At 42.9% G+C, this 26,664-nt stretch overlaps 2 protein-coding genes, 1 long non-coding RNA gene and 2 other non-coding genes across 9 annotated transcripts; 2 read left to right on the top strand and 3 right to left on the bottom strand.

Annotated features, from left to right (window-relative positions):
- Positions 1-424: 424 nt before the first annotated feature.
- pacsin2 (protein kinase C and casein kinase substrate in neurons 2) lies at positions 425-17,430 on the bottom strand. Of its 3 annotated transcripts, none has more exons than XM_034526879.1 (11): positions 17,295-17,430; positions 10,801-10,892; positions 10,398-10,554; positions 10,001-10,236; positions 8,554-8,709; positions 8,024-8,199; positions 7,753-7,873; positions 5,884-6,014; positions 3,899-4,048; positions 2,094-2,275; positions 425-1,997 (listed from the first exon to the last, which is right to left on the bottom strand). In XM_034526879.1, exons 2-11 carry the CDS (start codon positions 10,855-10,857, stop codon positions 1,885-1,887), a joined length of 1,479 nt encoding a protein of 492 aa, XP_034382770.1. In that variant the 5' UTR covers positions 10,858-10,892; positions 17,295-17,430; the 3' UTR covers positions 425-1,884. The 3 variants fall into 3 exon arrangements, with proteins under 3 accessions (XP_034382770.1, XP_034382771.1, XP_034382772.1); XM_034526880.1 differs by lacking the exon at positions 17,295-17,430 and adding an exon at positions 14,421-14,523; XM_034526881.1 differs by lacking the exon at positions 3,899-4,048.
- On the top strand, positions 16,966-24,746 carry LOC117726550. The gene is made up of 3 exons (XR_004609001.1): positions 16,966-17,051; positions 19,971-20,122; positions 24,654-24,746. It is a non-coding gene; the product is annotated as an uncharacterized LOC117726550 (long non-coding RNA).
- Positions 18,588-26,031, bottom strand: ttll1 (tubulin tyrosine ligase-like family, member 1). 3 transcript variants are annotated; one of them, XM_034526883.1, is made up of 11 exons: positions 25,629-26,031; positions 25,372-25,495; positions 24,614-24,822; positions 24,361-24,541; positions 24,100-24,237; positions 23,730-23,838; positions 23,189-23,332; positions 22,329-22,415; positions 21,576-21,739; positions 19,960-20,090; positions 18,588-19,818 (listed from the first exon to the last, which is right to left on the bottom strand). In XM_034526883.1, exons 2-10 carry the CDS (start codon positions 25,482-25,484, stop codon positions 19,961-19,963), a joined length of 1,275 nt encoding a protein of 424 aa, XP_034382774.1. In that variant the 5' UTR covers positions 25,485-25,495; positions 25,629-26,031; the 3' UTR covers positions 18,588-19,818; position 19,960. The 3 variants fall into 3 exon arrangements, with proteins under 3 accessions (XP_034382774.1, XP_034382773.1, XP_034382775.1); XM_034526882.1 differs by having other exon boundaries at positions 24,361-24,822; XM_034526884.1 differs by lacking the exons at positions 18,588-19,818; positions 25,372-25,495; positions 25,629-26,031 and adding an exon at positions 25,172-25,316 and having other exon boundaries at positions 19,924-20,090; positions 24,361-24,822.
- trnay-gua lies at positions 20,276-20,362 on the top strand. Its single transcript is given in 2 exon segments — positions 20,276-20,312; positions 20,327-20,362. It is a non-coding gene; the product is annotated as a tRNA-Tyr (tRNA).
- Positions 20,869-20,955, bottom strand: trnay-gua. The gene is given in 2 exon segments: positions 20,869-20,904; positions 20,919-20,955. It is a non-coding gene; the product is annotated as a tRNA-Tyr (tRNA).
- Positions 26,032-26,664: the final 633 nt, after the last annotated feature.

Below are 26,664 nucleotides of genomic sequence, written 5' to 3'. Positions count from 1 at the left end.
TTCAAATTACACAGACACAAAAATATTAAGCATTTTTTTTTTTTTTTTTACATCTAGTAAATATTTTAACATAAGGTGAAGGTTAAATAAAATAAATATCACTACTCAAGACAAAATCAAACTGTATTTTTTCCAATAAATTCATTTATTATGTCGCGGGACAGCATTTACAAACCTTACTGTGCAAGTACAGCCGTTGCTGCATCAGCACGCCCTGAAAACGTGGCAAATGTCTCCCCTCTCCCCATTATTATAGAGAATAATTCATCCTCCGCTTATGCTGCAGTTAAAGGCGTCAAAATAGCTTCTTTTTTTTTTCTCCAACGATTTCATCGAGAAAGTGGGAAAATAATTTGGAGCTTGCACAAGTGAAAAAAAGCAGTTTGTGTCTGCAAAAACAAAAAAAACACAATCCTACAAAATACTCGATGATCCAAACATATGTATTCAGGTAATTAAAACAGGTAGATCCGTTCATAGCATAGCTCAGAAGGGAAAAAGTAACAGTTATTCACATATTTGTTGATTAATTCAATGAATATGGCCCTCTGTGATGGGGAAAAATAGTCATATTTACAAATATATCAAGGGATATTTGACATAAAATATCTCTGTCACAGCATTCTAACGAGAGTAGAACAAAAGCACTTGTGGCATCATAAATTAACAATCAATTTCAAACTACATATCATCTGATATCGATGCTTAATTTGTTCTAATATTTCTCATCCAGGCTATTTACATGCATGTATGCAATGCCATACTTGGCCGTGATTTTATTGCTATAAATTGTTATATATTCCCCCCCCCCCAAAAAAAAAAAACATAAAAAAATGTCTCCTATAACTTGACATTTAACAAGAAGCGAGAGAAATTACAACATGGAGATTCAAGTGTGATAAACTTTCAGTGTTGGATGAAAAATAACTCATATAGTTTTACAATCTACAATCAACAGAAAGTACAGAGCTGTTTTTAAATCTTTTTTTCTTTTCGTGAAGAGCTTCAGGGCACTTTGTTCCGGGGGTTAATGGATCAGTACAAGAAAAAAAAAAATCATCAAAAACAGAACAATCAAAAGTGATAAAATACAATCAGTGAATGTACATTCAATTGCAACGACTAGAGGAACCAACCCACCGTGAACCAAATGAAGAAAATGCTCTAATTGATTTGATCATTCCTTATAAAATAACCACAACAGTCGATGAACTGAATGGAGAACGCAGAACCCTGAAAGGAATGAACAATTTAAGCAAAATATATTTTTTAAAACACAGGTCAAACCCATCGCACTAATCTCAACACAAGGGGCCCCGCTTTGTCAAAGGAATATTGAACAATTAACAGTTATGGACTGGATCCTAGCAGGAAGAAATGGGTTCAAACCTTAAAAAAAAAAAGATAATAATCATGTTTATAAAAGGGTCATCTCCCTTAAACAATCCATAGTGGCGCGCAAGACGATTTGTCAGAGTGTCATCCCAGTGTTTCGTTTAAACAATATACACATACATACATTTATTTATATATTTATATATATATATATATATATATATATATATATAATTGAAAGGCTATTATTTCTGTAACAGCGTAAATGGGATTCTAAGTAACACAACGTATCTTACACGGACAGCAATTCATTTTTCTCTCTGTGATCTTCTTCGACCTGGAAACTTGTTGTTTCATTTCCATCTGCGTACTGTCAGTCTGCGGCGAGTAACATCTCAAGTGGTCCTTTTTTTAATAATCTCTTCTCCGACCTTCCTCCAAACACCGACGGGGGGGGAGGGGGAGAAGGCGTTTAAAATAAGGCGGCGGCGTGTTCTCGCTCCCAGCCGCACCGTTGACTTCTTTCTTCACATTTGAGAAATCGTGGCATTACTGGATGTCTTCCACGTAGTTGGCTGGATAGAGGCCTGTTTTTCCATCCTTAAGCCGGCCTCTGCACCAACCCTGATCATCTTCTTCTCCAATTTTGGTTAATTCTTCCCCTGGGAGGGAGGAGAGCAGGAGGAGGCGAGAGAGAGAGGATGAATATTTTTTTTTGTTGTATCCCCTGAATTTTTTTTGTCCTTCACACTACGAACCTGCTTTGAAGGTCAGCTCATCCTGCTCCTGCCCTTCGTAGTCGTAGAGCGCCTTCACGGCCACCGATACGACCGGAGCAGCCGGCTCGTCTTCGAATGGATTCCCGTCGCCGTTGGTGGAGAAGGGGTTAGCACCCGTGTCCTCATCTGACCAGTCCGGAGTCTTCTCCGTACTGCTCGCACTGGACGGACGGACAAAAAGTGACACTTAGAAAAAAAAAAAAAAGAGAAGTGTTTTCATGTTCGTCTCCGGGGGCCTTACGCAGCGACCAGGTGTAAGCAGGGACCCAAATAAGTTAGAAAAGCCAGAAAGATAAATACAACAACGGGTAGAAGTGACGGCTTTTGCAATTCATCCTGAAAACATCCTCCTTTTCCCGTTCCTAAACAAGTGCAAAGCATGCTGGGTAATCGCCATCAGGTGCTAGCTACAAAGAAAAGCGCTTTGGTTCAGGCAGCATGACGAATGATTCGAAAGGTCCCTCTGACGCCTCTTTGGGATCAACAGCTTCCAGGGAGGGAGGGAGGGAACGCGCGCGCGCACGCACGCACGCACACACACACACACACACACACACACACACACACACACACACACACACACACACACACACACACACACACACACACACACACACACACACACACACACACACACACACACACACACACACACACACACACACACACACACACACACACACACACACACACACACACACACACACACACACACACACACACACACACACACACACACACACACACACACACACACACACACACACACACACACACACACACACACACACACACACACACACACACACACACACACACACACACACACACACACACACACACACACACACACACACACACACACACACACACACACACACACACACACACACACACACACACACACACACACACACACACACACACACACACACACACACACACACACACACACACACACACACACACACACACACACACACACACACACACACACACACACACACACACACACACACACACACACACACACACACACACACACACACACACACACACACACACACACACACACACACACACACACACACACACACACACACCGAGAAAGGCAAATCATCGTTGTGAATGCATGATTTGAGTTTTAACCCGAGCGGCCAACAGAGGGAGCCACCTGAACACCAGAAAGAACTTGGCTCTGACAAAGTTATAAAGTTGAAAAACAATGAACACACACACCCGCACATATATAAAGTGTTTACAGTCAGACCTGTCGCCAATGTCCTTAATTGAAACACTAATTAAGCTGTTTTGTTGTTGTTAATTAATTCCCACGTGTATCTTAATAGATTTTTTAGTTTTGTATTTGTGTGTACACTTATTTTGAAGTTAGGCAGCATGTTAATTGTGATAAAAAATGATATTAAAGACCAATATGAGTGTGTCGATGCTCAAATCTGACTGTAAGACATTTCCCACAGCGGAAGTATGCGCCCGACGCGTGGCGTTGTGTTACGGCACCGTGAGAAGTGAAGGCTTCGTGTGCCAGCATTCCAGCGACCATGCAGAGCAACGCAACACACTGCCACCTGAGGGAGGAGAGAGGGACGTGAGGAAGAAGGGATCAAAGTAACCGAGACAGAAGAAATGACGCGAGAGAGAGAGAGAGGGAGACGCGGCGGTGCGATCGGCGATCCATGACACAGAGATAGAAACAAGAATAATAAAAGGAGGGCAGAGGGGAGGTTGTGGGTGGGCGGAGTGTTTCTCTTCTGTTCACCAACGTTTTTATCTCCTCTTTATTCACACTGATGTGGTTGACTGTGGTCTGCTGCTCCACGGCCGTCTCCTCCTCCTCCTCCTTCTCATCCTCCACCTCATCTTCATCAAAAGGGTTTGCGCCCACTGGCGCTGCGTTAGTGGGCACAGTCAGGCTGACAGCATGGGACACAGTGAGAGATCGCTCGTTGCATTGCACACACAGACAGGAAGACACACCTGTGACATGCTTAAATGTTAGCATACCCGGCTAACGAGTTTGCGTCTTACAGCAGTGGCCGAGGGGCCAAGGCATTGTGGCTTTGGTTCACTAGATGGATGACCCAGTAATTATTGTATTTTTATGTTATAATGACTGTGGTTCGACTACACAACTGTGTTTTAGGCTAAATAGATTAACAAAATAACTTGACAACAGTCTGGTAATAAAAAAATAAAAACATTTTTGTCATAATTAACACAAAAGCTATAAAAACATAAATAAAAGACACATCAAACACTCAATTGTCAGCTCTGGTTTGTGCGGGAGTTCAAAGATGTCACGTGACGGACGTTTACTTCCTCCTATTGTCACCTTTCCGCATCGAGGACCAAAGCATCAGAGGAAACGCGGCGTCTCTGCTCCCCGTTTACTGAACAGCTGGACCATGAACAGCTGTGGAGACCAGTTGGCCCCTCGAGTGTGTGTGAAGCGGAGAAAACGCTAACGCCTCTGTTTGCACAGTCATGCCATGATCTCTCTCTCTCTCTCTCTCTCTGTGAGCCAGAGGAGTTATTACACCAAACACCGCTCCACTTGGAGTCTGGCACAATGTAACTTTGGATGGTTTCAGTCAACAAACAAACCCCACCTTATCGCTACGCTTCAACGTACGCAAAGAGCGGTGTCTTATCCGGTTAAAATCATGTTCAGACCATCAAAAAGGGCAAATATGTGACACAAATGAGGGCTGGCTTTTTTTAAATGCCAACAACAAAAACTCCCTTAAGTCCAGACCTCGTTTCATAAACTAAAGCCCACCCGGTCACGCCCCAAAAGATGAAGGAGAGCAAATGAAAACAGCGTGCTGTAAATGCTGGATGGGGGAGAGGCAGTCAACAGTCTCAAGTTCAGGGGGTCAAATGCTTCCCGTGCTTTACATTCCCTTTGTTGACTCCTCAGTGCGCTCAGGACACACATCGCGAGCGGAGAGTTGCCAGAACACACTTTTTCACCTTGTTGATGGACGCGTGAGAAGTTTTTACCTCGTCACATGTTTGTTGTCGTTTCTATGAACCACTGTTGTGTCCTCGGTGCTGTTGCCACAACACCAGGGACAAATCTCTCCGCGGGGGACAACGGAGTTCTTATCTTATCTTTAAAAAGATTACATCGTGCCATTAAAAAAACAACAACTGCCAATCAAACCTTCACAGAGAGCCTCTAAGTTCTTCTTACTCAAGTCTCAAAACAAGCCTCTGAAATGCTCTTTTCCTCCCGTGAAAACCAGTTAAAAACTTTCTCGATCCAAGTGCAGGAGTGTTTGTCCTGAACACTAATGCGGCCTTCTTTGAATTTCCCAGTAATATAAATGCTATAAAAGTTTCCGTGTGTGTGTGTGCGTAAGTGATGTATTTCCACATTAGTTTTTTTTTGGCTCGCTTTCAACTATGTGCCACGTCGAGTCTCGCAGGGATGAATTCTTTCCCAACAAAACCGTGGCAAGATGTTTACGGTTGCCACGGTAACGGCTGTACACCTAGCCGTCACTCCCGGACCTTCACTGACGCATCATTGTACAAGCATTCCTCGAGAGGAAAACGCCATGTGTGGTGCGGCGAGCTAGATTAGAGTTTGGATGAGAGCGTAAGTGTGTGTGTGTGTGTGTGTGTGTGTGTGTGTGTGTGTGTGTGTGTGTGTGTGTGTGTGTGTGTGTGTGTGTGTTATGAACACTTGCTCCCTTTACTGTGTGTGTCTGTGAGAGACAGAAATAGCTGATCAGATATCTACCTGTTGCTGGTCTTGGCAGGCTGGACAGGCTGGTCTGACCCAGTTTGACTGATGCCCGTCAGTGTGACGCCCTCCGAGGGCTTTTTCTTTTCTCGTCTGCTGAGGGTTCGGTTCAGGTCTATGGACCAGTCCTGGATGGACACACACAGAGACACACACACACGCACACACACACACTAGAGTCAAGTATTACTGTGCCAAACATTGCCAAGTGAGTTTGGTTCAAAACATGCTTTCACAGGCACGTACACAGCACTATACACACACTTAAACGCAGTCTAAGAATCTGTGTTTAACATTTCACCGGCCGTGAGACGGGCTCTGGATTGTGAAACCCTACACATGCACGGTGAGCGTTTATACTGCACGGCATAGGGAGTATACAAAGATGAGAGACACAACCATGTACAGAATCCATCACCTGTTGGGAAGAAACACAGCACCAAAGGACAAGGAGTCTCCCCTCCACCAGAGGCTCACCAGGGAGAGAGGCGCAACACCATAACGGCAACACAGTTATAGAAAATAAATGTGGTTTTTAATTCCAGTTTTGCCCACAAATGACTATTCCTTGATTTTTATTCCCGGATAAATCACGACGTGGCTGAGCGAGTCCCCCGTCTGACACCCTCTGATTCATCAGGCCTCTCAGACTTTTAAAAAGGTCTGGCTCATGTTCCCTGAGACTTGCGGTGGCATCGTGTGACGTACTGCAGGGTTCACATGGACAGACTGATGACCGGAAGGGCCACAGACGGGTCGGAGTCTGAGCTGTGGTAATAGACGTAAAGAGTCATTCTAGAACTTCTCATACCCAGGAAAAGGTATGTAAACACCCTGTTGTTATCAGGTACAGGGAACAGAGGAGGACATGTCAACATACTTTGGTGGCGACAATGGTGTTGGACCTGTCTGCATGTACCTCCATGTCTTAATATCCTTTGAAACTTGATACACAACCACCTCAAACACACGCAGAGATCGAAGGAGTAAGGAGAGAGCGTGTTATTGGAAGAAGAAAAAAGAAGAAAAAAGGATCTCCCTCCCATGGCTGTTGTGAAAAAAAAAATGTTAAAAAAAAAAGAGCAGCCCTCCCAATGCGGAACTCACTATAATGGAGCTTCTTTTAAAGGAGCGAGGATGGGGCCGGTCCAAATTCTGTCAGACACCGGGAAAGGGAAGCAGGTGTGGAAAAGGGTTAGTGTGGACGACACAGGCCTGAAGCTGCAGGCTGCAGAAACGTTACGCTTGTGAACGTAGAAACGACTAATTAATCAGAGTTATCGCTTCTTTAACAAACGACGTGAACTAAAGAGCCAGTGGCTCGCAGAATATTTGGATATCTACCGAGTTGGAGCCGTCTAACAGGTTATGTCACACTTGTTGTGTGTGTGTGTGTGTGTATCATGTCACAAAAAAAGACTTGTTCTTTTCTAAAAAAAAAAAAAAAAAATTTTACTTTACTCAGATAGAAAAGCCACCTGGTAATGAGGGAAGTGGAAGAAGGCGCTTTAAGCTTTCTTTTTCTTTCACATCCTCTTTTTTCTTATTTCACCTCCTGTTGGGAAGATGCCATAAAGCAAATCCATCATTGCCACCTTGGCTGCGGGGGAAAGATTTACTTCCACCCCTGCTGCCAAACGGCATACGTCAATGACAAGAAATGACACTGGGCATCAACTCAGACTACCCGTAACATTGTAAAAAAAGATATTGCGATACCGCCAGTGGCGTATGGTCACCACGAAGTATTAGTCCATTTCCTCTGCTCTCTTTACTGGTGGTTCCTACAATCGGGCCTGGGAGAGCACCAGGGCCCTTCTCTTTTTCTTCTACTCTTTTATTAAGTGTAAATCAATGTTGCAGTACCTCAAACTGGGGCCAGTTCATTGGCATGCCGGGGCCGTGATTGGACCGGAACCATTTCAAGTCGTCTTCCACATCAGTAGCGGAGACTGTGTCTTCCAGCGTGTGGTAGATTGTCTGGAATCTATGGGAGGCAATGTTTTTATTTATTTTTTTCTAGGTGAGAAGCATCTCTCACGGCTTTTGTTCACGAGCTGTTTATTTTAATTTTATGCATTTCAGACATTAAATGATTGCATGAGAGCAACCGATGTTGACTGTCCCCGTGTCTGACCTGTGATTGGATGAGAGATCCAGGTGCTGTTTGACCTCCAGCAGCAGCTCTCGGAAGAAGCAGATGCGTTTGTCTTCAAACTGCTGCCACTGCTCAAACACCTGCTCCATGTTCTCCATGTACTGAGGGGTCAGCTTGTCCAGTTCCTCCAGGGATTTCTGATAGCGCTCTTTAGTCTAGGAGGAAGGGAGGAAGGAGGTGAAGGAGGACAATTCAGACGTCATGAAAAATGCTTGATGACCTCTACCAGAGCTGTTTTACTAGAGTTATGAATTAAACATCCAAAGCACACAGGACCTTAGTTTCAACTATGACGCTCCTCAAGATCATCATGAAAAGTACCAGCCAACAAAAGCTAACAAGGATTAATGAGGGTTAGCTCTGCCAGTCTGAACAGACTACGATAAGGCAGCCCTAACTATAACGTTGAAGGATATTGAGCAATCATTACCTTTAGGAACCTTTCTAGGAAGAAACAACACAATCTTGACACTCGACCTCGTCCCTTTCCAAAAAGGTAGCCCCCCTACCTTCTGCGCCTCCTGCTGACACTTCTCCACCTTTTCCTGGAGCTTCTTTTGGGCTTCGGGGTTGTTGTTGCTCTCCAGTTTGCTGTTGTTCTCCCTGCTGGCTGCCAGCTTCTCTTCTTTACAGGCAGAGTGGTAAGACTTCTTCATTATCTCCATCTGTGGAGGTGGAAGAGAAATCGAAGTTTGATGTCTATTCATTTTTTTTGGGGGTTGTTTAAAAAGTCACAAAAAGTATTTATTTTTCAACAGCAATAACATATTTTAATAAGATCATTGTTGAGGAGCCATCTTTTCTTAAAATGTGCATGCATGTAGGCGTCGCTGTCTTCAAGGAAATGCAACTTGATTTTCTCTTTGTCTAATAAACGTGTGTCATTCATCATTTTAGGAATCATCAAGTACCAATATTCTGCTTGGAGGAACATATTTGTTATTTGAGGCTCCAGACACACGGATGTATGAAGAACCAACTTGTGTGAGGGAGGCAGCATGGAAACACTGGTGCCTGATGAGTTTGACATGCGATGCATTTAACAACTTTGAATTAGAATCTGAAGAGTGTCTTGGTGTAACTTGAGCCGAGGCCAGAGCGGTCACGTGACCAAACGGTGAGGTCATAAGTTGAGGGGAGCAGCCGGTCTAATTTGATATGGCAGGCGTGTCAATCCAATAAAAACCCACCAGGACTACGAGTCCAATACTGTCTCCCCCATTGGTCTATTATTGACCAGGTCCCCCATCAGCGCCTCATTCTCTCAACCAATTAATTAGCCTAATTTCCTCTCTGCCCTCTACCCACTTGTCGTCCCCCCCCCCCCCCCCCCCCCCCCCCTGTCTGTCTGGTCAATCAATAAAGCACTCGGGCTACAAAACTGTATTGTTCTGCCGCCGCTCAATGACAACGCCAGGATGTCGCCACCCGCCGCCGACATCACACACACACACAAACACACACACACACACACACACACACAGGAAATGGGGGGGGGGGGGTTACGAAACGTTTCGTAGCTTTTGCACCGACAAATACTTGGACGTGCACGTTCTCATATGCGTGCACAGAAACAGAGAGGAATGCGTGTAAACAGGCTCCTAAAATGAAAGCGGTAGTAGGAAATAGATTGACCTGATTTCGAACTAAGCAGTAGTCCCGCTCAGTGTTTCCTTCCCTTCTACGGGACAGTTGCTGGCTAATGTTTGCCAATAGCTTCCGATTCAATATCGAGAGGCTGCAACTGTGCGTCTACTCTGTTGTTGTTTTGTAAGCAGGTAGCCATGGAGGGAAAACAATAGTTAGCGAGTCAGTAATGTGTAATCATGTGAACTGAAGGGAATACATTGAGTCAGGGCTGTAATCAGTGACTTGTAAAAATGACTTGTTTGTGGTTACACTGCACACACATCATTCTAGTATCCAGTGAGCTCCCGTCGAGTTTGAAAACCACACCTCTTTGAGTTTCTTTGCCCAGGGTTTCTGAGCCTTGCGGAAGCCGTCTTCGGCCTCTTTGGTCTCCTTGTAGCCGCCGATCATCTGCTTGTGGTAGGAGTCCCTCTGCCAGTTCTTCAGCTTCTCGTAGTCTTCTCCCATCAGCGCCGATTTCACCTCCATGTGGAGCTCGCTCACCTTCTCCGCCTCTGTGCACAGAGCGGAGCACGCCTGCTCCAACGTGCCATACTGAGGGCCTGAGGGAGGAGATATTTACATCTGTTTTCCCAATGCGTTAATATCCTAATATATAATAACTAAGAGAGCAAAGAGCACAATCCCTGGGACTGTTTCCTACTGGATTCTGGAAATTAAAACCGCAATATATATACGATCAAATGCAAAGTTAAGTGTGTACCTTTTTCTATGAGTTGCCGCCAGCGCTTTCCCCATTCTGTGAGCTGCTGCGCGTACGACTTTTCAATACGCGCACGTTCGTGAAGACAGCTCATCAGGTCGTTACAGAGCCGATTGCCGTCGTCCACCCGTTTCACCGATCGTTTGTAATTGCCGACCTGAAACCCGGCAGACAGGAAACAGAAAGATAGTTTAAAAATAAAAAAAAAGGAGCTAGAACATGTGAGTTATGGTCGTGGATCGCCCGACATTTCCCTCGAAGGCGTCGTTTTCTAAATTGAGTTAATCTATTTAGAAAACTCATACTTTATAGCGGCATTCTCGAAAGAAAGAAACCCCCGACGGTAGAATCACGACCCCGAGATTTAAGGGGCAGGTGGTGGAAAGGAATCCGTGCGTCTCACCTCCCAGAAGCTGTCACTGGAGACATCGATCATGGATTCGTCGTAGGAGCCCGACATCGCTGCTGCCCGAAGTAACACTCAGTGTGTGGGGCCTGGGAAAAACACGGAAGAACACACGGTGTCAATGAATGGACGTAAGTTATATTCATTGCTACAGGTTCCATTCAAACATGAGACAATGTACGTGTACTATTTGATTTATAAGATTCTCAAACATGAGACGGCAAAGAGGAAGGGAAACCTATTTGTTTAATCCCTCCGTTGAACAGTCGCGCACTTGTTCCTTCTGACAAGCGACCCGACATCGTTCAGCCACAGCAACATTCCTCAGACATTGATAAGAGGAGCCAGAAAAAAAAAAATATATATAAATAGTTCAAGGAGGAGAAACACAGAAGGAAATGGAAGAGGACGGGGAATTGAAGTGTGTGATCCGGTGTGATAATCTAAGCAGCAGGTGGCTTTTTTAACTGAACCACGTGGTTTCTGGCAGCGCGCGGTGTAAGCTAAACTACGTGTGTGTGTGTGTGTGTGTGTGTGTGTGTGTGTGTGTGTGTGTAAGAAACGGTCAAGAAGCGCACAGTGGGGAGCTTCCGCTTCCTTCAGGAGGGCATCACAGACGGTCCTCTGTTACTCTCCTCTCCCCCTCATCAAACTCAACAGGCTCTCTTTTATTCATCCCCTCCGTCCTCTTCCTCTCTTTCTCCATCAGTCCTCTACCTCTCTCTCGTGTTCTATAACGTTTACGTTCTATAAAAAAAAAGGCCAAATATTCCTCAGTTAAGAGTTGGTTCTCTCTTCAGGTTTTGGACTGTCCCCTTAGTCTACTTAGTCAGATGAGTGTTCACAATATTCTGATCTGTTATAAAGTAATCAATAAGGAAAATATTCAAAGTCTTGGTCAAAATAATAAAACAAAAATCAATAATGCAACCTTTCCTCAGAATTAAATTAAAATAAATCAATAAATCATGGTGGTACAGCCTTAGAAGTCTCTCTTCCTTCATCACGTCGTATTTTCTAGACTAGTGTGACAGTCAATGAATCACACCCATTCAATCATCAATAATATCTACTCAATACTTATTTTCTAATCTGGAGCCGTCCCCTCGTGATCGGATCACACTTTAGTGCCGAGTGTGAACACACAAGGCCTTTTTCAGTTGAGCGAGACAGCGAGAGGATGATGACTGGTATTAGTGTGTGTGTGTGTGTGTGTGTGTGTGTGTGTGTGTGTGTGTGTGTGTGTGTGTGTTGGCCAATGGTCAGTGGTCCGTGCCCTGCAGGGCAGGACTTGGACAGAGGGTAGTATTGTGGTCACTGCTAGCTTGGGAACAATCCTCCCTTTAACTGTGTTTGTAGTTTGCAATCAGGTCAGGCAAACAGCCACACACACACACACACACACACACAGAGATGTCACTTTTTTCTGAGAGAAAACCACAAGTTTAATTTGATTAAATTTTCCTCATGAACGAGAGCCTTCACAAAGCGAAGCAGTAAAATGACTTCCTGACATTTCATCACTTGACTTGTTGTTCTACATCCTCGAAGACCAGAAAATATATATATATATATATATATATATATCCATCCATCCATCCATTTTCAATACCGCTTATATATATATATATATATATATATATATATATATATATATATATATATATATATATATATATATATACACACACACAATATTATTACAATATATTCCTACTGTATTGATTGCTCACTCACACACACAAAACACTGGGAGTCCAGAGTTGTGTTGCTTTAGAACCCTCACAAGCATTAATTAATAACAACATTAACACACGAATGAAACAACATGGGAGCCTATTTCTCAGCACTATCCCGGCCCGGCCCGGCCATCTTGTCCCCTTTTGGCATTTCCAGCTGTCCACATTCTTCACACGAGGGACACTCGGATCGAGCCATAAATATCTTCTCTAAACACGCCAACAAGTCTTCTGATGTCCGACGCTGCTGCGCACGAACCTCCGTACGCTTCGTAGTCCATGAGAACCTTTTTTTTTAATAAAAGTGGCTCCACTAGCTAAATGTAAAACACAACAATGGATTTTTGAATTCCTTCATGACGGAAGCTGTGTTGATGTAATCGACAGCAAACAGGAACCGGCGTCTGGACACCCTCGGCTCTGGAGGGCATCGGGAATGTGTTGAACAATTAAACGCAGCTTGACCCACGACTGTAAACAACACTGTTGACTGAGGCCAGGTCTGAAGTCCACTTAATCTGTCACTCTACAGGAGAACACTGAAAATCACACACTGTGTGGCCACTATATGCAAAAAGAAACACACACATGGGTAATGAGGACATTGTGTCGAGACTGTAACGTGGACAGATTTCCATCTAAAATGTGAACTGACGAACAGATTACAGGGGGTTTTAGTGATTTCTTAATCAAACACGACAACGATATCCCACTGAAGTCTGATAAGGAAATGTACCGAGCAATGCTGGAATGTGGTTGTCAACAACGGCCTCAAGATAAAAGCGAACCAACGCATTCCTTCAAAAGCTACCGTGCCCGAACCGGCTCACAATTTTACACAAATATCAGGATGTTTGTCAATTGATTCAGGGGCGACGGCTGCATGTGACCAGCAGCCTCCAGGGATGAGCGTGCACGTTGTTAAAAAGCACACGGGAGCTTCCTGCACCATGAGAGGCCAAAAGGACCTTTTCACGACCGCCATAAGGAAGGGAACATTGGAGATGGATGAAGAAGACAAATATGCAAAATGTTGGAAAGATGGCGGGCCATAATAGACCCCAAAACCACCAGCAGACTATCACTCGACTATGTCCATCCCACCCCGTGTTTATGCTCCTCAGAGGCCTCTGGGGGTCGTCACACAGATACTAATGTTTTTTTATTAGCACATAAAGATGTGGGAGGTTGTGTTATTTAGACTGCGGCGATCGCGTCAGAACAAAACTCTTATCAACGGAATGGAACAAGGACATCGGCAGAATAATGTCACGCAATCTGAACGTCTGGTCGTGCCTCCTAATCAGCAACGTCTGGAGAGGGGAAGTGTGTGTGTGTGTGTGTGTGTGTGTGCGGAGTTTATCCTGAGGGTCGCGTGTCGCGTTCAGCCTCGTCTCCACGATCGCTCACGTAAATGAGAACCAACGTGACTTAAATTTAAATACTTATAAATATTACTTAAACATTATTTGGACCGCCTGGATGTCAGCGTCAAAGATTCTTAATGTTATCCGCTTTGTTTTTGTCAAATGATTAATAAATAAATGATTGTATTCAAATATATATATATATATATATATATATATATATATATATATATATATATATATACACACACACACACACATATATAAGTAGTATTACTTATATATTATAAGCTGCTTATAGCTGGTGTTAGTAAGTTAAACACGTCATAATTCCAACTCTAATATCTATTTATATTGCTGTAAAAACATCTCCTTTAAACAACTGTAATTATTCACGTTTCTCGCCAAAAAATAAACTTTACTAGATTATATTTGAACACATGCAGCACGTTTACCTTATTAGTCTTCATTACTTAAAATTAAAGAAAGAAAGGAGTAACAATCAACTCACAATCAGCTATAATCCTGGGGAGTGAACACAACAAGCATGCTCTGCTCGGCCAATGCCTCGATGTCTTAATCACATGAACATTTGCTTATCTGAGCAGGGGTGATATTTCTTTTTTTAGTCTCCATTTCCTTCCTTTGTTGCATAAAGTAACTGTAATATCTCACAGGCGGCTGAGCTGCTCAATCCTTTCAATATTGCAGTTTCCCAGCAGGACGTTGCTAAATCCCGACCGGGCTGCGAGAGAAAAAGAAAATACAATCATTCCTTTTGCACACAGGATCGGGGAGGTGAAAAGTTTCCATGGCAATCGCAGATCGCAACCTTGATTTTTCCTTTCCCCCCCCCCTCACCCCCGTCAGTCATTCACCTCTGCCCTCCTTCTTCATGTGAGCTCAACAGCTGCACGGGGACGACGGCTGATCTGACAGCAGTGTGTGGAACCTCTCGATAACTCACTCACAGCTTTTATATAGAGACCGTCGGTACATCAACACCGGGGTGGGGGGGTCAGCTGGAGCCCTGCTCCAAAACACCTTGCTCCACGGTCGGGGGACGAACAATGGCGTTTGTTCCACACTTTCATGCATTTTCCACCCGACAGGCCAGCAGCAAAGAGGGGAACATAATAGAGGGAAATTCAGTATTACATGACAGGGAAGGGGAGATCCTGACGTCACCGAATTCTGCACATTTTCCTGTGGAAGCCCCCACTCGCCTCCTCCCCCCCCCTCGTCCTGCACACAAAGTCTCATGTGATGCATTTAAAGCTGCAGACTTTTCAGGAAGGTGCCATGAACAAAAGTCATCTGCTCGCCCTGTGACCCGTTGTGGCGTTTTCTCCTATGCTGTATACGTGTGTGAACATTAGATATTTCTCTCCCATAGGCAGAAATCACAGACCTACCTGACGTCCTGGAGCTGTTTTACTGCGTTTACAATGACCACACTCGTGGAATAAGGGCCGCAACGAACAGCGTTTTTTTCGTTTAATCTATCAAATGACAGAAAATAGGTCACTATAATTTGTCGGAGCCCGCAGTGACGTCTTCAAATATTTTGTTTTGTCCAAGAACCACTCCCAGAATATATTCAGTTTACTGTACTCGCATTTAGAAACAGCAAATATTCACATTTAAGAGCCAGTGATTGTTTGACCATTTTTGTTTGAAGAATCATCAAAAATATTTGCACATATGTTTCAGCTATAATAGCATATTCAGTCATTTAAACTTAGTGTAAAAAAAACAGCAACAACAACAACTTTGTTTCTGCTTTCTTGGATTCTAACTGGTGGGAGGAGTTCAATTACATGATTCAACTCTGCTAAACACTCATATCCATTTAACTGCCTTGTGTGTGCGTGTGCGTGTGCGTGTGTGTGTGTGCTCTAGGAGAACACGCCAATAAAGAACCCTCTAAATGGAGAGCAGAGTCTTCAGCCTAAATTGGGATACCCACTCTAAGTTTAGCTTGGTTCTGTGATGGAGCAATCAGTTTGCACATGCCCCCCACAGCAGAACAAAAAGGGAACCACAGAGCTTTCACTACTGCTTTACCCTGACAACACGACCCCCCCCAACAAACACACACCACATGTACATGTGTATTTAAACCAGCTTGCTGTCACTAGGCACGTCTAAAAACAACACTCAGCTGCATGATGATCAACTTCCACTGATTCATGACAACGTCATGAGCATTGGTTGTTTGAGAGCTTCCTGCTCCGAGTGATTAATAACCTTGTGTTGACAAAAGAGTTTTTCACTGGAAATGATCAGAACACTACAGGCACCGACACCCTGACCCTCATGAGAAACCCTAATATATAGTTGTGTACATGTCACTTTGGGACACCCTGACTCTGATGAGAAAACCTGATATACATATATATAAGAAATATTTTTTTATAATTAAATATTTTCTTTTTATAAATACATATTTATTTATCTGTGTATATATATATATATATATAAAATAATAATAATAAATATTAAAAAAAAATATATAATAATATATATATATATATATATATATACACACACACACACAAACATAAATAAATATGTATATATATAAAAAGAAAAAATATATTATAGATAAATATATATAAATATAAATATATAAATATATAAATAAATGTATATATATATATATAAATAAATATAAATACATATATATAAATAAATATAAATAAACAAATATATATATAAATATATAAAAATATAAATAAACATATATAAAAATATAAATATATATATATATATATATATATATATATATATATATATATATATATATATATATATATATATATATATCAAAATAAAATGATGTGGAGGCTCAGCATGCAGGACGATGTGACAACGACCGAGAAGTTATCTTTACTTGCGAAACCCCGCCCCGCCCTTTATCACTCCGGGCATATGAAACGCAGTGTCTCCCTGCGACAAAGTGGACAGCCGGGGCGACACATCCGAGTGCCCCGCTCCGCCTAACGAGCTCAAAGTCAACCGCGACGGGCATCGCAGGGCAGCTGGTGAAGTAGCTTCAACCTGACGGCGCTCGATTAACTCACCGGCGAAGTCTTTTGGACTTCCGATAGCTTGAAATACACGAGTTACTGGAACCGTGGTAAAGATAGTCAATTATCAGCTAGTTTAAAGTTGTATTTTATATATTAACACGCACATAAAGCCACTACGGTACTCATAGTATTATAGCTTTTATTAAATTAAATCATTATAAACTTTGACCACCACAGCAAACGACCTCCTCCCATCGAGAAGTATTAACTTTAACGTTAAGTTAGCTCAAATGTTGGCGAATAAAAAACCCGTTAACCGTCACAACGTAAACATTTTTGTTCGAGCTCACCTGCTGTCGTTTAATTTAGGAGTTAATTCTCTTCGAGGCGTCAATTTCCAAATCTTTTCGCCCGTTTTTTTCCCTTATGCTCAGCGGCAGCAGCACCATCAACCGACTGACTGACACGACCGTCAGTTGGCCGCGGTGAGGCCCGCTGCATCCGGTCGGTATTTTCAAAATAAGACACGCAGGTGAAAAAGGGGGTTTAAAAGTAAACGTTTTACCTCTTTTATATTATATATTCATTAGGAAATGTTGTGCTTTACTATACTATTTTTTTTGTTGCAGATTTACATATAACACATATGCTGACTTAATGCAGTAGTACAAATTAACTGTCTTAGCGTAGAAGTAGAACATTTAAAATTAGCAATATCAATATGCTACTTGCAATGCATCAGTAATAATTATCCAACAAAATAATATATGATGATATAACTCCGACATGGTTCTGCATAACTTTTAAGTGTGTAAATAAGTATTTCCACATTGTTCAATGGCTACATTATTTAAGGTTGTATGCATATCTGAGACTATTATATACTCCGAGACAAAATGGCAAATATATTTTTACAGCCTAAATATAACATCAAATCAATTCTAAACAACGTAATTAGGTTACATTTGTCTGAGCAGTGTCACAGCGAGTGCCAAAACCTACATTTATTTTTTCATTCACCTAACTTCCGCCCTTTCTATATTTAAGAGTTGCCAGCTTCATCATGCAAGTGAGGGAGAGGCGCGGCTGTCTGACGTCACATCCCTTGAAAACTTTTTTCTGGTTACTTTATCCTGAGGTACCCTGGGCACTGGTTCCTGCTATGAGGTCTGGGGGCCCTCCAAGGGCCCTGCGGGGGGGCTTCTAGGGGTCGTCAGCAAAAAAAACAAGATTAGTTGGATGTGTATTTAATTCAATAAAAGTAAGGCTCCTGCCAGTCTAAGTGAAATTATGCAATATTGATGAGTATTCTTAAATTGGCACCCTAGTTTTCTGCTTGGTACTCCCGCCTAATAATTAAAACATTTTAAATATAACAATCTATGGCAACAGAGTCCTTAAATTCAGAGGTTATTTATGTCACAGATAATATATAAAAGTTAAAGAATAAAGTAACGAGAAGAGCTGCAAACTAAAGTGATAGCTTGTTGTTTTGTAATGTAATGACACAAATTCAGCATTTTAGAAATGGAGTTAAAACGTTCTCATGTGTCTTGTAATGAACTAAATGTAATTACTCAATTGGAGACACTTTCAAAATCCGAAATCACAAAAAAAAAAAAAAAAAACACATTCAAGCACTCTAAAATGAAAATTGTTTATTGTCAAGGCAGCACCAATATGGATATTTTATTAAAAAGGCAGACACAAACTTGGAAAGGAAGCGATGCACTTCTCATGAAGAGAGATCTCAATACCGCAAAGCTAACAACAGAAAAGCTGCACAGGTTTATAACCACAATAAAAGGAGCGAAAACCAGCGGTGGGAAACTGTTCCTCACACACCTCAGAGTTTAATTCATCTCTCAATACATTTGTATGAGTCAACAATGACTTGTACAGATCAGGAGTGTCAAACATTTGAGGTCAAGGAACGTCGACCCACAAAGAGACTGAAGGTCATTTGGCTTTGTAAGGATTGACCTCTGATTAATCTTAAACAGGCGGGTTAGATTCATCAAAGGCTATCGGGGACTCTTACCACAGCAAAATGGCAAGATGCAAAAAACAATCCCATTTAAATCACAGAATCACCATCCGAATGTTCCTCCCGTTTCTTCATCCACATCAAGGATGAGCCATTTGATTTATTTACCGGCGTAGGGCAGGACAAGAGCGTGACTTAAATCACAACCTGGTGGTTTTCTCTGGAAACCTTCCACCACCTTTCTTTCATCCATTGGGCAAAGAGTAATAACCGTATCTCCAAAAGGCTCTCAAAGCTAACTCAAAATGCAACATATCTATTTTTCAAGCAAAAATAAAAGTAATGAGGTTCAGCACTGCGTATGCATATAGATAATAAACCTATAAAAAACCTTATTAAATTGTATTTTGCGGTCTATGCACATTTAGTACTGTTGACTCTGCCCGTCATTATATTATATCTTCATACCCTTTCGTATTAGTCACATCTCTTGTTCCTCTATATTCTTTTTACAAACCAGTTCCTCTCACGGGACTCGGTCATCATGCATTGTTCAGGTTGTTGCAGCCCTTCTCTTGTTTAATCCCACTAATCTATACAACATACAACTTTCTTTTATATATTTGTGTCGTTGTCATTTTGGTCTTTTGGAATTTCTTCTCCCGGAGGCGTCATCCATGTTTTTCCATTCATTTTTTTTGGGGACATTTTATCCGAGCTGAGGTGGGAACCGGCCGTTGCTGCAGAGTTATTGACGCCGGCAGCATTGCATCTGCATGTTCAGTTACTCATTCGCACAGACGGCCTTTAAACTCTCCATTGTTGACCAGAGGTGTCGCCCCCCTGTGAACTCCGTCAGGGAAAATCCGGAGTCCTCCATTCAGTAGCTGGGATAAATAAATAAAAAAAGTCTGCGGCCTATTTTTTAAAATTATTATCCCCTGTGCGCCATTGTTGGAACCTGTCATAATAATGTACAGGAAGTCAACAACAAAAAAAAAAAAAAAAAAAAAGTCAGCAAATGTCACCTCACTTCCAGGTGGCGGCAGCAGGTCGAACGCCCGCACTCCCCTTGGTGCCCTTTGACCCCAGGGACTGACCCGAGCGGCTCCGGAGGTCGCGCTCGGCATTCTCGCTCTGCGCCTGCTCCTCGTCGTACCTGGTGACACGCGAAAGGGAGGAACGATGCAGGTGAGGAAAAAATATATATATGCGTGAGGGGGGGGGGGGGTCTCCTGATGGCCTCTGCAGGGACTCCTGTGGATTATGTAAACACGGAGCTTTACTCAAACAAAAGCCCCTCGCTGAACCAACAGTTACAGTCACGCCTCTGAGGCCTTCACCCCTTCGATAGCTCAGTTGGTAGAGCGGAGGACTGTAGTGGTTGTGACGGGCATCCTTAGGTCGCTGGTTCAAATCCGGCTCGAAGGAGTGACTTTTAAGAGTTGAAACCCATAAAAACGTTGATTATCACTATTCCTACTCACGACGGTGTGAACACTAAATCACTTAACTATTTCAACTGTTAACTGTGTTCATTCTGCAATTAATAACATTAATGTTTATGACCACGAGATTGTTATTCTTGAGACTCACCGTGTTCTGAACACAACAGTGAAGACAGTGTTTGCTTTAGCACCTTGTTTACACAGAAGTGTACCTTATTCAATCAGGAACATCGGTGCCAAAAAAAACAACAAAAAAAATATAACAAAGCACTAAAATGGTGCCTTGTGATTAAAGGTTATTAATTCGAACCAGAGACCTAAAGTTTCCCGTGATAAGAACTAAAATCGGCTCCTTCCACTACCGTCGTCCGCCTTGTGGGCAAATGCATCGGGAGATAAATGCATTCCTGTTTCCTGTTCAGACTTCACAAAAAAAAAAAAATCAGATTGTTAACTTCTGCGTTTAAAAAAAAAAAAGAAAGAAAAAACTCCTTCGAGCCGGATTTGAACCAGCGACCTAAGGATGCCCGTCACAACCACTACAGTCCTCCGCTCTACCAACTGAGCTATCGAAGGGAAGGTGATGGCTGCTCAAGAGAAACTGAACCACTTTCTAATAGAGATAATGAGTGTTATGAAGTAGTAATCAGTGGGGAAAAGTCACTTTGTGTTACCTAATAGAAACACACCTATTGTTGCACTAACTCACAATCCTCAGTTGTCTCAAATACCTACTGACCTCTACAGTAAAACAATGTCACGTGCACTATTGTTGAATAATAAGGCAAGTGTGACCTCACCAATCTCGTGAATTTGGGAGGTTTTCCTTGCAAGTTGTTTTCCTCACAAATTAAAAAAAATATATATATATTTTCTCCGAATATTACCCTTTTCCCCAACTCCATGATCTTTTAAAAAACAAAAAAAAAAAACCTTCAATAGCCATTCGACGCCGTCAAAGTCTAACCACACTTTAAATATACGTTAAGAGTAAAAATCCCTAAATCTTGAGTTACTCACTTTCCTTCCACGGTGCATCACAAACCTCCTCAGTGGAATATGAACTTGTTTCAAATAGAACATTATCATGCCACAGCACACGTTCAAAAACCACTCCTTCGAGCCGGATTTGAACCCGCAACCTCAGGATATCTTGTGTTTACGCTGAATTGGAGGGGGGGAGGGGGGTCACTCACAGGACTTGATAGTTGCCCAGGGCCTCTCGGGGCGGACTGCGATTCCAGCGGCAGTCCGGGATGTCCCCGTTGGGCGTGACGATGTTGAGGGTGTCGTTGATGAGGTTGTACTTCAGGATGCGGTCGTTGGCCGTGCTGGAGGTCAGCGAGGGAGAGGCGTTGACCTGAGAACGGCATGAGGAGAAAGATCCTGCCGGTCAGCTGAGCTCATAGACAAACATTCAAAGAGGAAGAATGAGTGATAACACACACACACACACACACACACACACTCTTAATCCCTCGTTAATGGTGGCCTGCTGCTCGCATGCTAACCTGCAGGAATAATGAACAAAGTCAAGTATTCCTCGCTCTGGATGTGGCACATAATTTTTTTTTTTTTCCTCCAGCCCCTCACTTAGGACCCCAAAAATAGATCAAGATTGGTTTCCGTTACCAGAAATAGTTCGGGCCTAACCTGGAAACCCAGCTCCGCAGTGCAGTGAAATATGACGAGCACGATATTTAGAAAAGTAAAAAAAAATTAATTAATGTAATAATGGCACCGTCTGAGTTAAAAGACACACCTTCGGCACACGTCCAAACACAAGACGCATAAAGATCAACCTCGAGGGCATTTAAAGTTGCCAATGTGTGTCAATGTGTGTGCGGGCGCGTTAAGTGTGCAACGGGAACAAGGCGAAGTGAAAACGAGATGTCCTGAGACAACTCAAACCATTTTAAAGAGAGTTGTAGGCGCGTCACATGACTCACCTCGATGAGCCAGGGCTTGAGCTTGTCGTCAATGATGATGTCATACCCGTAACACTCAAAACAGTGCTTGTCATTGTTCATCACAGGCTGGGGGGGAGAAAAACAGACTGGATTAGGGAGAGGAATTGACCCACATTTTTATTTCCTACCCAAATGTGCAGGAGAGAATGATTCAGCAGCAAAGGGTGTGATGAGCGAACGGAGTAAAACAAAAATACACAAAGTAACCTGTGTGTCGAGGCCAGAGAGGGGAAGCGAGTCAGATCGTTTATAAAAATGTATAAAAAAAAAAAAAAGGGGAAATGTGCCTGAAGCAGAGTGCACTAAAAAACTTTTTTTTTTTAATACAGGTGTGTGTTTAAAAAGTGAAAGTCTGCTCAAAGAAGAAAAAAGGAACCGAGTAATAACACCATGACGGGAGTCTGCAACATGTGTGGTGCACTGTGGGTTTTTGAACCACCCACAGTGCACCACCCTCAAACGCTAATAAAAGACTCTTCAAGACAAACGGGATCCAGATCTTCCGACTGCGTCTGAGTTTTAGATTTACTTTGTTTACTTTGTTGTTCAAATAACGATGGTTCAGCCTCTCTGTTTGCACATTGGAGTGAATCCACTACCCACCTCCTCAGTTCCTCCCTTTTTCTACTTCCTTGTCGGACATTTTCCACAACGTACATTTAAAAATGTCTCCTCGGAGCGGGGACTTGAACCTGCGATCTAAGGACTCCCGCTACAGGCACTTACGTTTATTACAGGTGTCATAATTAGGACACGCCGTCTAAAATGCTTGTGATTCCGCGATGTCAGCCGGCACGTCGGAGTAACCGTCACATATTTTTTTAATTTTGTCCACTTACAGCCACGGCCTTCAGCGACTGCACCACGATCCAGTGGATCTGGTCGAACAGTCGGCTGGTCACCTCCTTCCCTCTGGTGCTCTCCAGGTACAAGCGGAGGTTACTCACCGTCCACTTGCCTCCGTGGACGTGGTTGTAGTCATCCTGCGTTGAAAAGGGACACGGTCGAACTTCCATTTTTTTTTTTTTTACCATTTTTGGGAGAGTTTTGCATGGAGTTTTGTTGCAAGGTCAGCTTATTTGGATTTAGCCGGCCGAAGACGGGAAAAACAATCGAGTCGTGTCTTCTGGGGATCTGAACGGAGATTTTTTTTTAAGTCTGAATTCGCTACATTTGTTATAAATGTCGGCCACAAAGAGTAAAGACCATTTAGGGAAGGTCTGATGACCATTAAGTTGCATTACGGTAAATATAGGGTCAAGAGTTTTCTGGAGATTGAATGAAATAAATACAAACTTCGTGAGTCTTTACGGAAGTGCAGTACTCAAATTAGCAGAACACCTTAAAAGATGACGTCGTGACAACGAGATGCACACTCACCCCGTGCCTCTGGATGGCCACGTTGGTGAGGTGGACGAACATGTTGTCCAGTTCACTGGTGCTGGGCGTGTACTTGACCGTGCAGAACCGGCAGAAGCCGAGCTTGTACCTGAGGACCGAAGAACCGGCAAGCGATTTAAAACCGCCTCCATCGATATTCCCCCCCCCCCCCCCCTCCCCTCTATTAATTTGTTTATAATGCGTCAAAAAATAGTAGGAAAACGCCAAAGAGAAGCGTCACAGATGCCGATTGATTTCCCTTGATTGCAAGTTCAATACTAGAATACGTTGTAAAGTAAAAGTGGTTTCTCAGTGAATTCAATAATGGCAAATATGTCGCACTGGTTTGATTGCCGACATCTAAACTCACATGTAGCACTTCAGAGGCCGATACGTCGTCACCAGGACGTAGAGGCGCAGGTCGAACTTCTTCCCCCCGATGAGCAGCGGGTTGTCGATGTACAGCGAGATGACGTAGGCCTCCTTGCCACTCGATGCCGCGACGAACCTTGGGGAGGGCGAGAATCACGACGACAACAAAATAAAATAAAACAACGTCGTCACCATCAACAGATTTGGGACGTTTTAACGGCGCCGCGCGCAAATCCACACGTGAAAGAGTGAGCCTCACGTGGAGGTGCGGCTGTCTCTGGACCACTTCTTGATCTGGGACAGCTTGTTGATGAGGAAGATGCCTTTGCCCTGAGCCTTGCCGCAGGGCTTCATGATCCAGGTGCTGGACGGGTTCTTGCGGTACTCCTCCACAAAGAGGTTGTAATCGGCGGGCAGCATGAACGTCACAGGGACGAAATCTGCACCAAAAAACCGTGGAAACATGTTAAACAAGTTAAACGAATTAAACGTGCATCGCTTTGTGTGCAAACCTAAATAATTGTATTTCCCGTTGTCGTCCTTCTCCGCCAGCGGACTGCCTTCCTTCTCCAGGTCCTTGCGGTAGCGCTTGATGTTCTTGACCAGCAGGTCCTTCCTGGTCAGCTCGTAGTGGTTGGGGAAGTGGTTCACCATCTGGTCATCGGACAGGCGGTAGCCGGTGTCCACGCTGAACACATTCCTGATGGTCTGGATGCTCATCCTCCACGAGGGCACAGAACAAAACCTCTATAAAACCTATATGTACTTGTGTTTTACCAGAATATTTCCATTTTACTTCGTACTTCCATTCATTTGACCGCTTTAGTCACCTTTTTACATTCATGTTTTGCCTACAAAAACACATGAAAAGACTGTAAAATAAAAAAAAAATGCATATTAAAAGATTAAACCAGTGCGACATTTTACAGTGAAGCGGCGTCTAGACGTTTTGAGACGTGAGGAGGATGCTGTGATTTAGACGACTGTGCGACACCCAAAGAATTAAAGTTATCCAAATGTCCGAAAATTAAAAATTAAAACAAATATTTGTAGCAGAGGTACGCTCTTACTTCTTGGCTCCCTCCTAGATGATCTCACGACCCCATCGATTTAATTTCTGACCCCTGGATGACTGATTTTTAAGCAGGATTTTGAATAAAGAACCTTTACTCGTGTGGGTTTTTTTCACACACACCATAATACTGTGTGCATCATGCTTGCAGAGTGTGCATGGGAGTAAAAGAGTCACGTGGGATGAGGGAGGACTCACCAGTAGAAATTCCAGTCGTCGTTCTCCGTGACTTGAACCCATTCCCTCTTCTCGAAGTTGTTGATGAGCACCGATTTCTCAATGTCCGTCACCCACTTCACCCTACCGGCCATGATGCCTCCCACTGGGGTGGGGCACAAAACAACAGGTGAACAAATGTATAGAAAAACAGACGGATGCGGGGATTCAAGATGAGCACGGGTGCACGTGCACATGCATGCGCTCCTGCTGCCATGCACCAGAGCCAGTTGCCCTACCTGCGGATCAATGTCAGGGGAAACAGCCAGTCATCGGCATCGGCTAGCCGGGGGCTGGCTCTGTTAGCGGGCTGCTGCAGAGGCTGCTGCCGGGCGGACATCACCCAGTCCCGGGACGCGAGCTCACCAGAACCGCGACGCGAGGCGACACGTCGTCGGCATCGTTTGATTTCGCTCGAGCCTCGCCGTCAAAAAAAAGAAATAAAGTGCTCTTTATTGATCCCCGGCGCGGTGGAGCTGCACGCAGTGACGACACGCCTCTTCACAATAAAAGTCGGGGAGTCGTCGAGACGACGTGTGTGACGTGCACGCGCGATGAACGACTTTAATTGCACTTCATTTATTGCACAGCAAGAAAGGGTCTGCGACGCGTTCAAAGACGTCGTTTTGGGCTTGGTCCTTCCGGAAGAATTACCTGGCAACGGAGGACGCAGTGATGTCATTGCACGACGTCGGTGCGACCGTGGACCAGCAGGGGGCGGTGTTGAGTTGGGCAGTATTAAAGCACAATGCACACGTTAATGAAGATGAATATATATAAACATGAATTTATTATTTAAATACATATATATATATTTATTTAAATATATATATTTAAATAATAAATGCATGTTTTATTTATATTCATATATATATAAATACATATTTATCTATATATAAATATGTATTTATAAATACATATATATATATATATATTCGTATATAAATATTTATATCTAAATATACGAATATATATTTTGATCATATATGTATATAAATAAAACATGAATATATATTTATATATAAATATTTATTTATATATATATACGAATATATATATATATATATATATATATATATTCGTATATATATATATAAATAAATGTTTATATATAAATATATATATTCATATTTTATTTATATACATATATATACATTATATACATATATATATATATATTTTTGAATTGAGAAAATAAAATTTCCGTAATGTAAACGTATTTGCTGAAGCGAAGCTGTATCTTCTATTTGATGGTGATCCTGTCGCCCCTGCTGC

The sequence above is a fragment of the Cyclopterus lumpus genome, chromosome 23 (genome assembly GCF_009769545.1).
Source record: "Cyclopterus lumpus isolate fCycLum1 chromosome 23, fCycLum1.pri, whole genome shotgun sequence".
Classification (NCBI taxonomy): Eukaryota; Metazoa; Chordata; class Actinopteri; order Perciformes; family Cyclopteridae; genus Cyclopterus; species Cyclopterus lumpus.
This window is presented reverse-complemented; position numbering and strand designations above follow the sequence as displayed.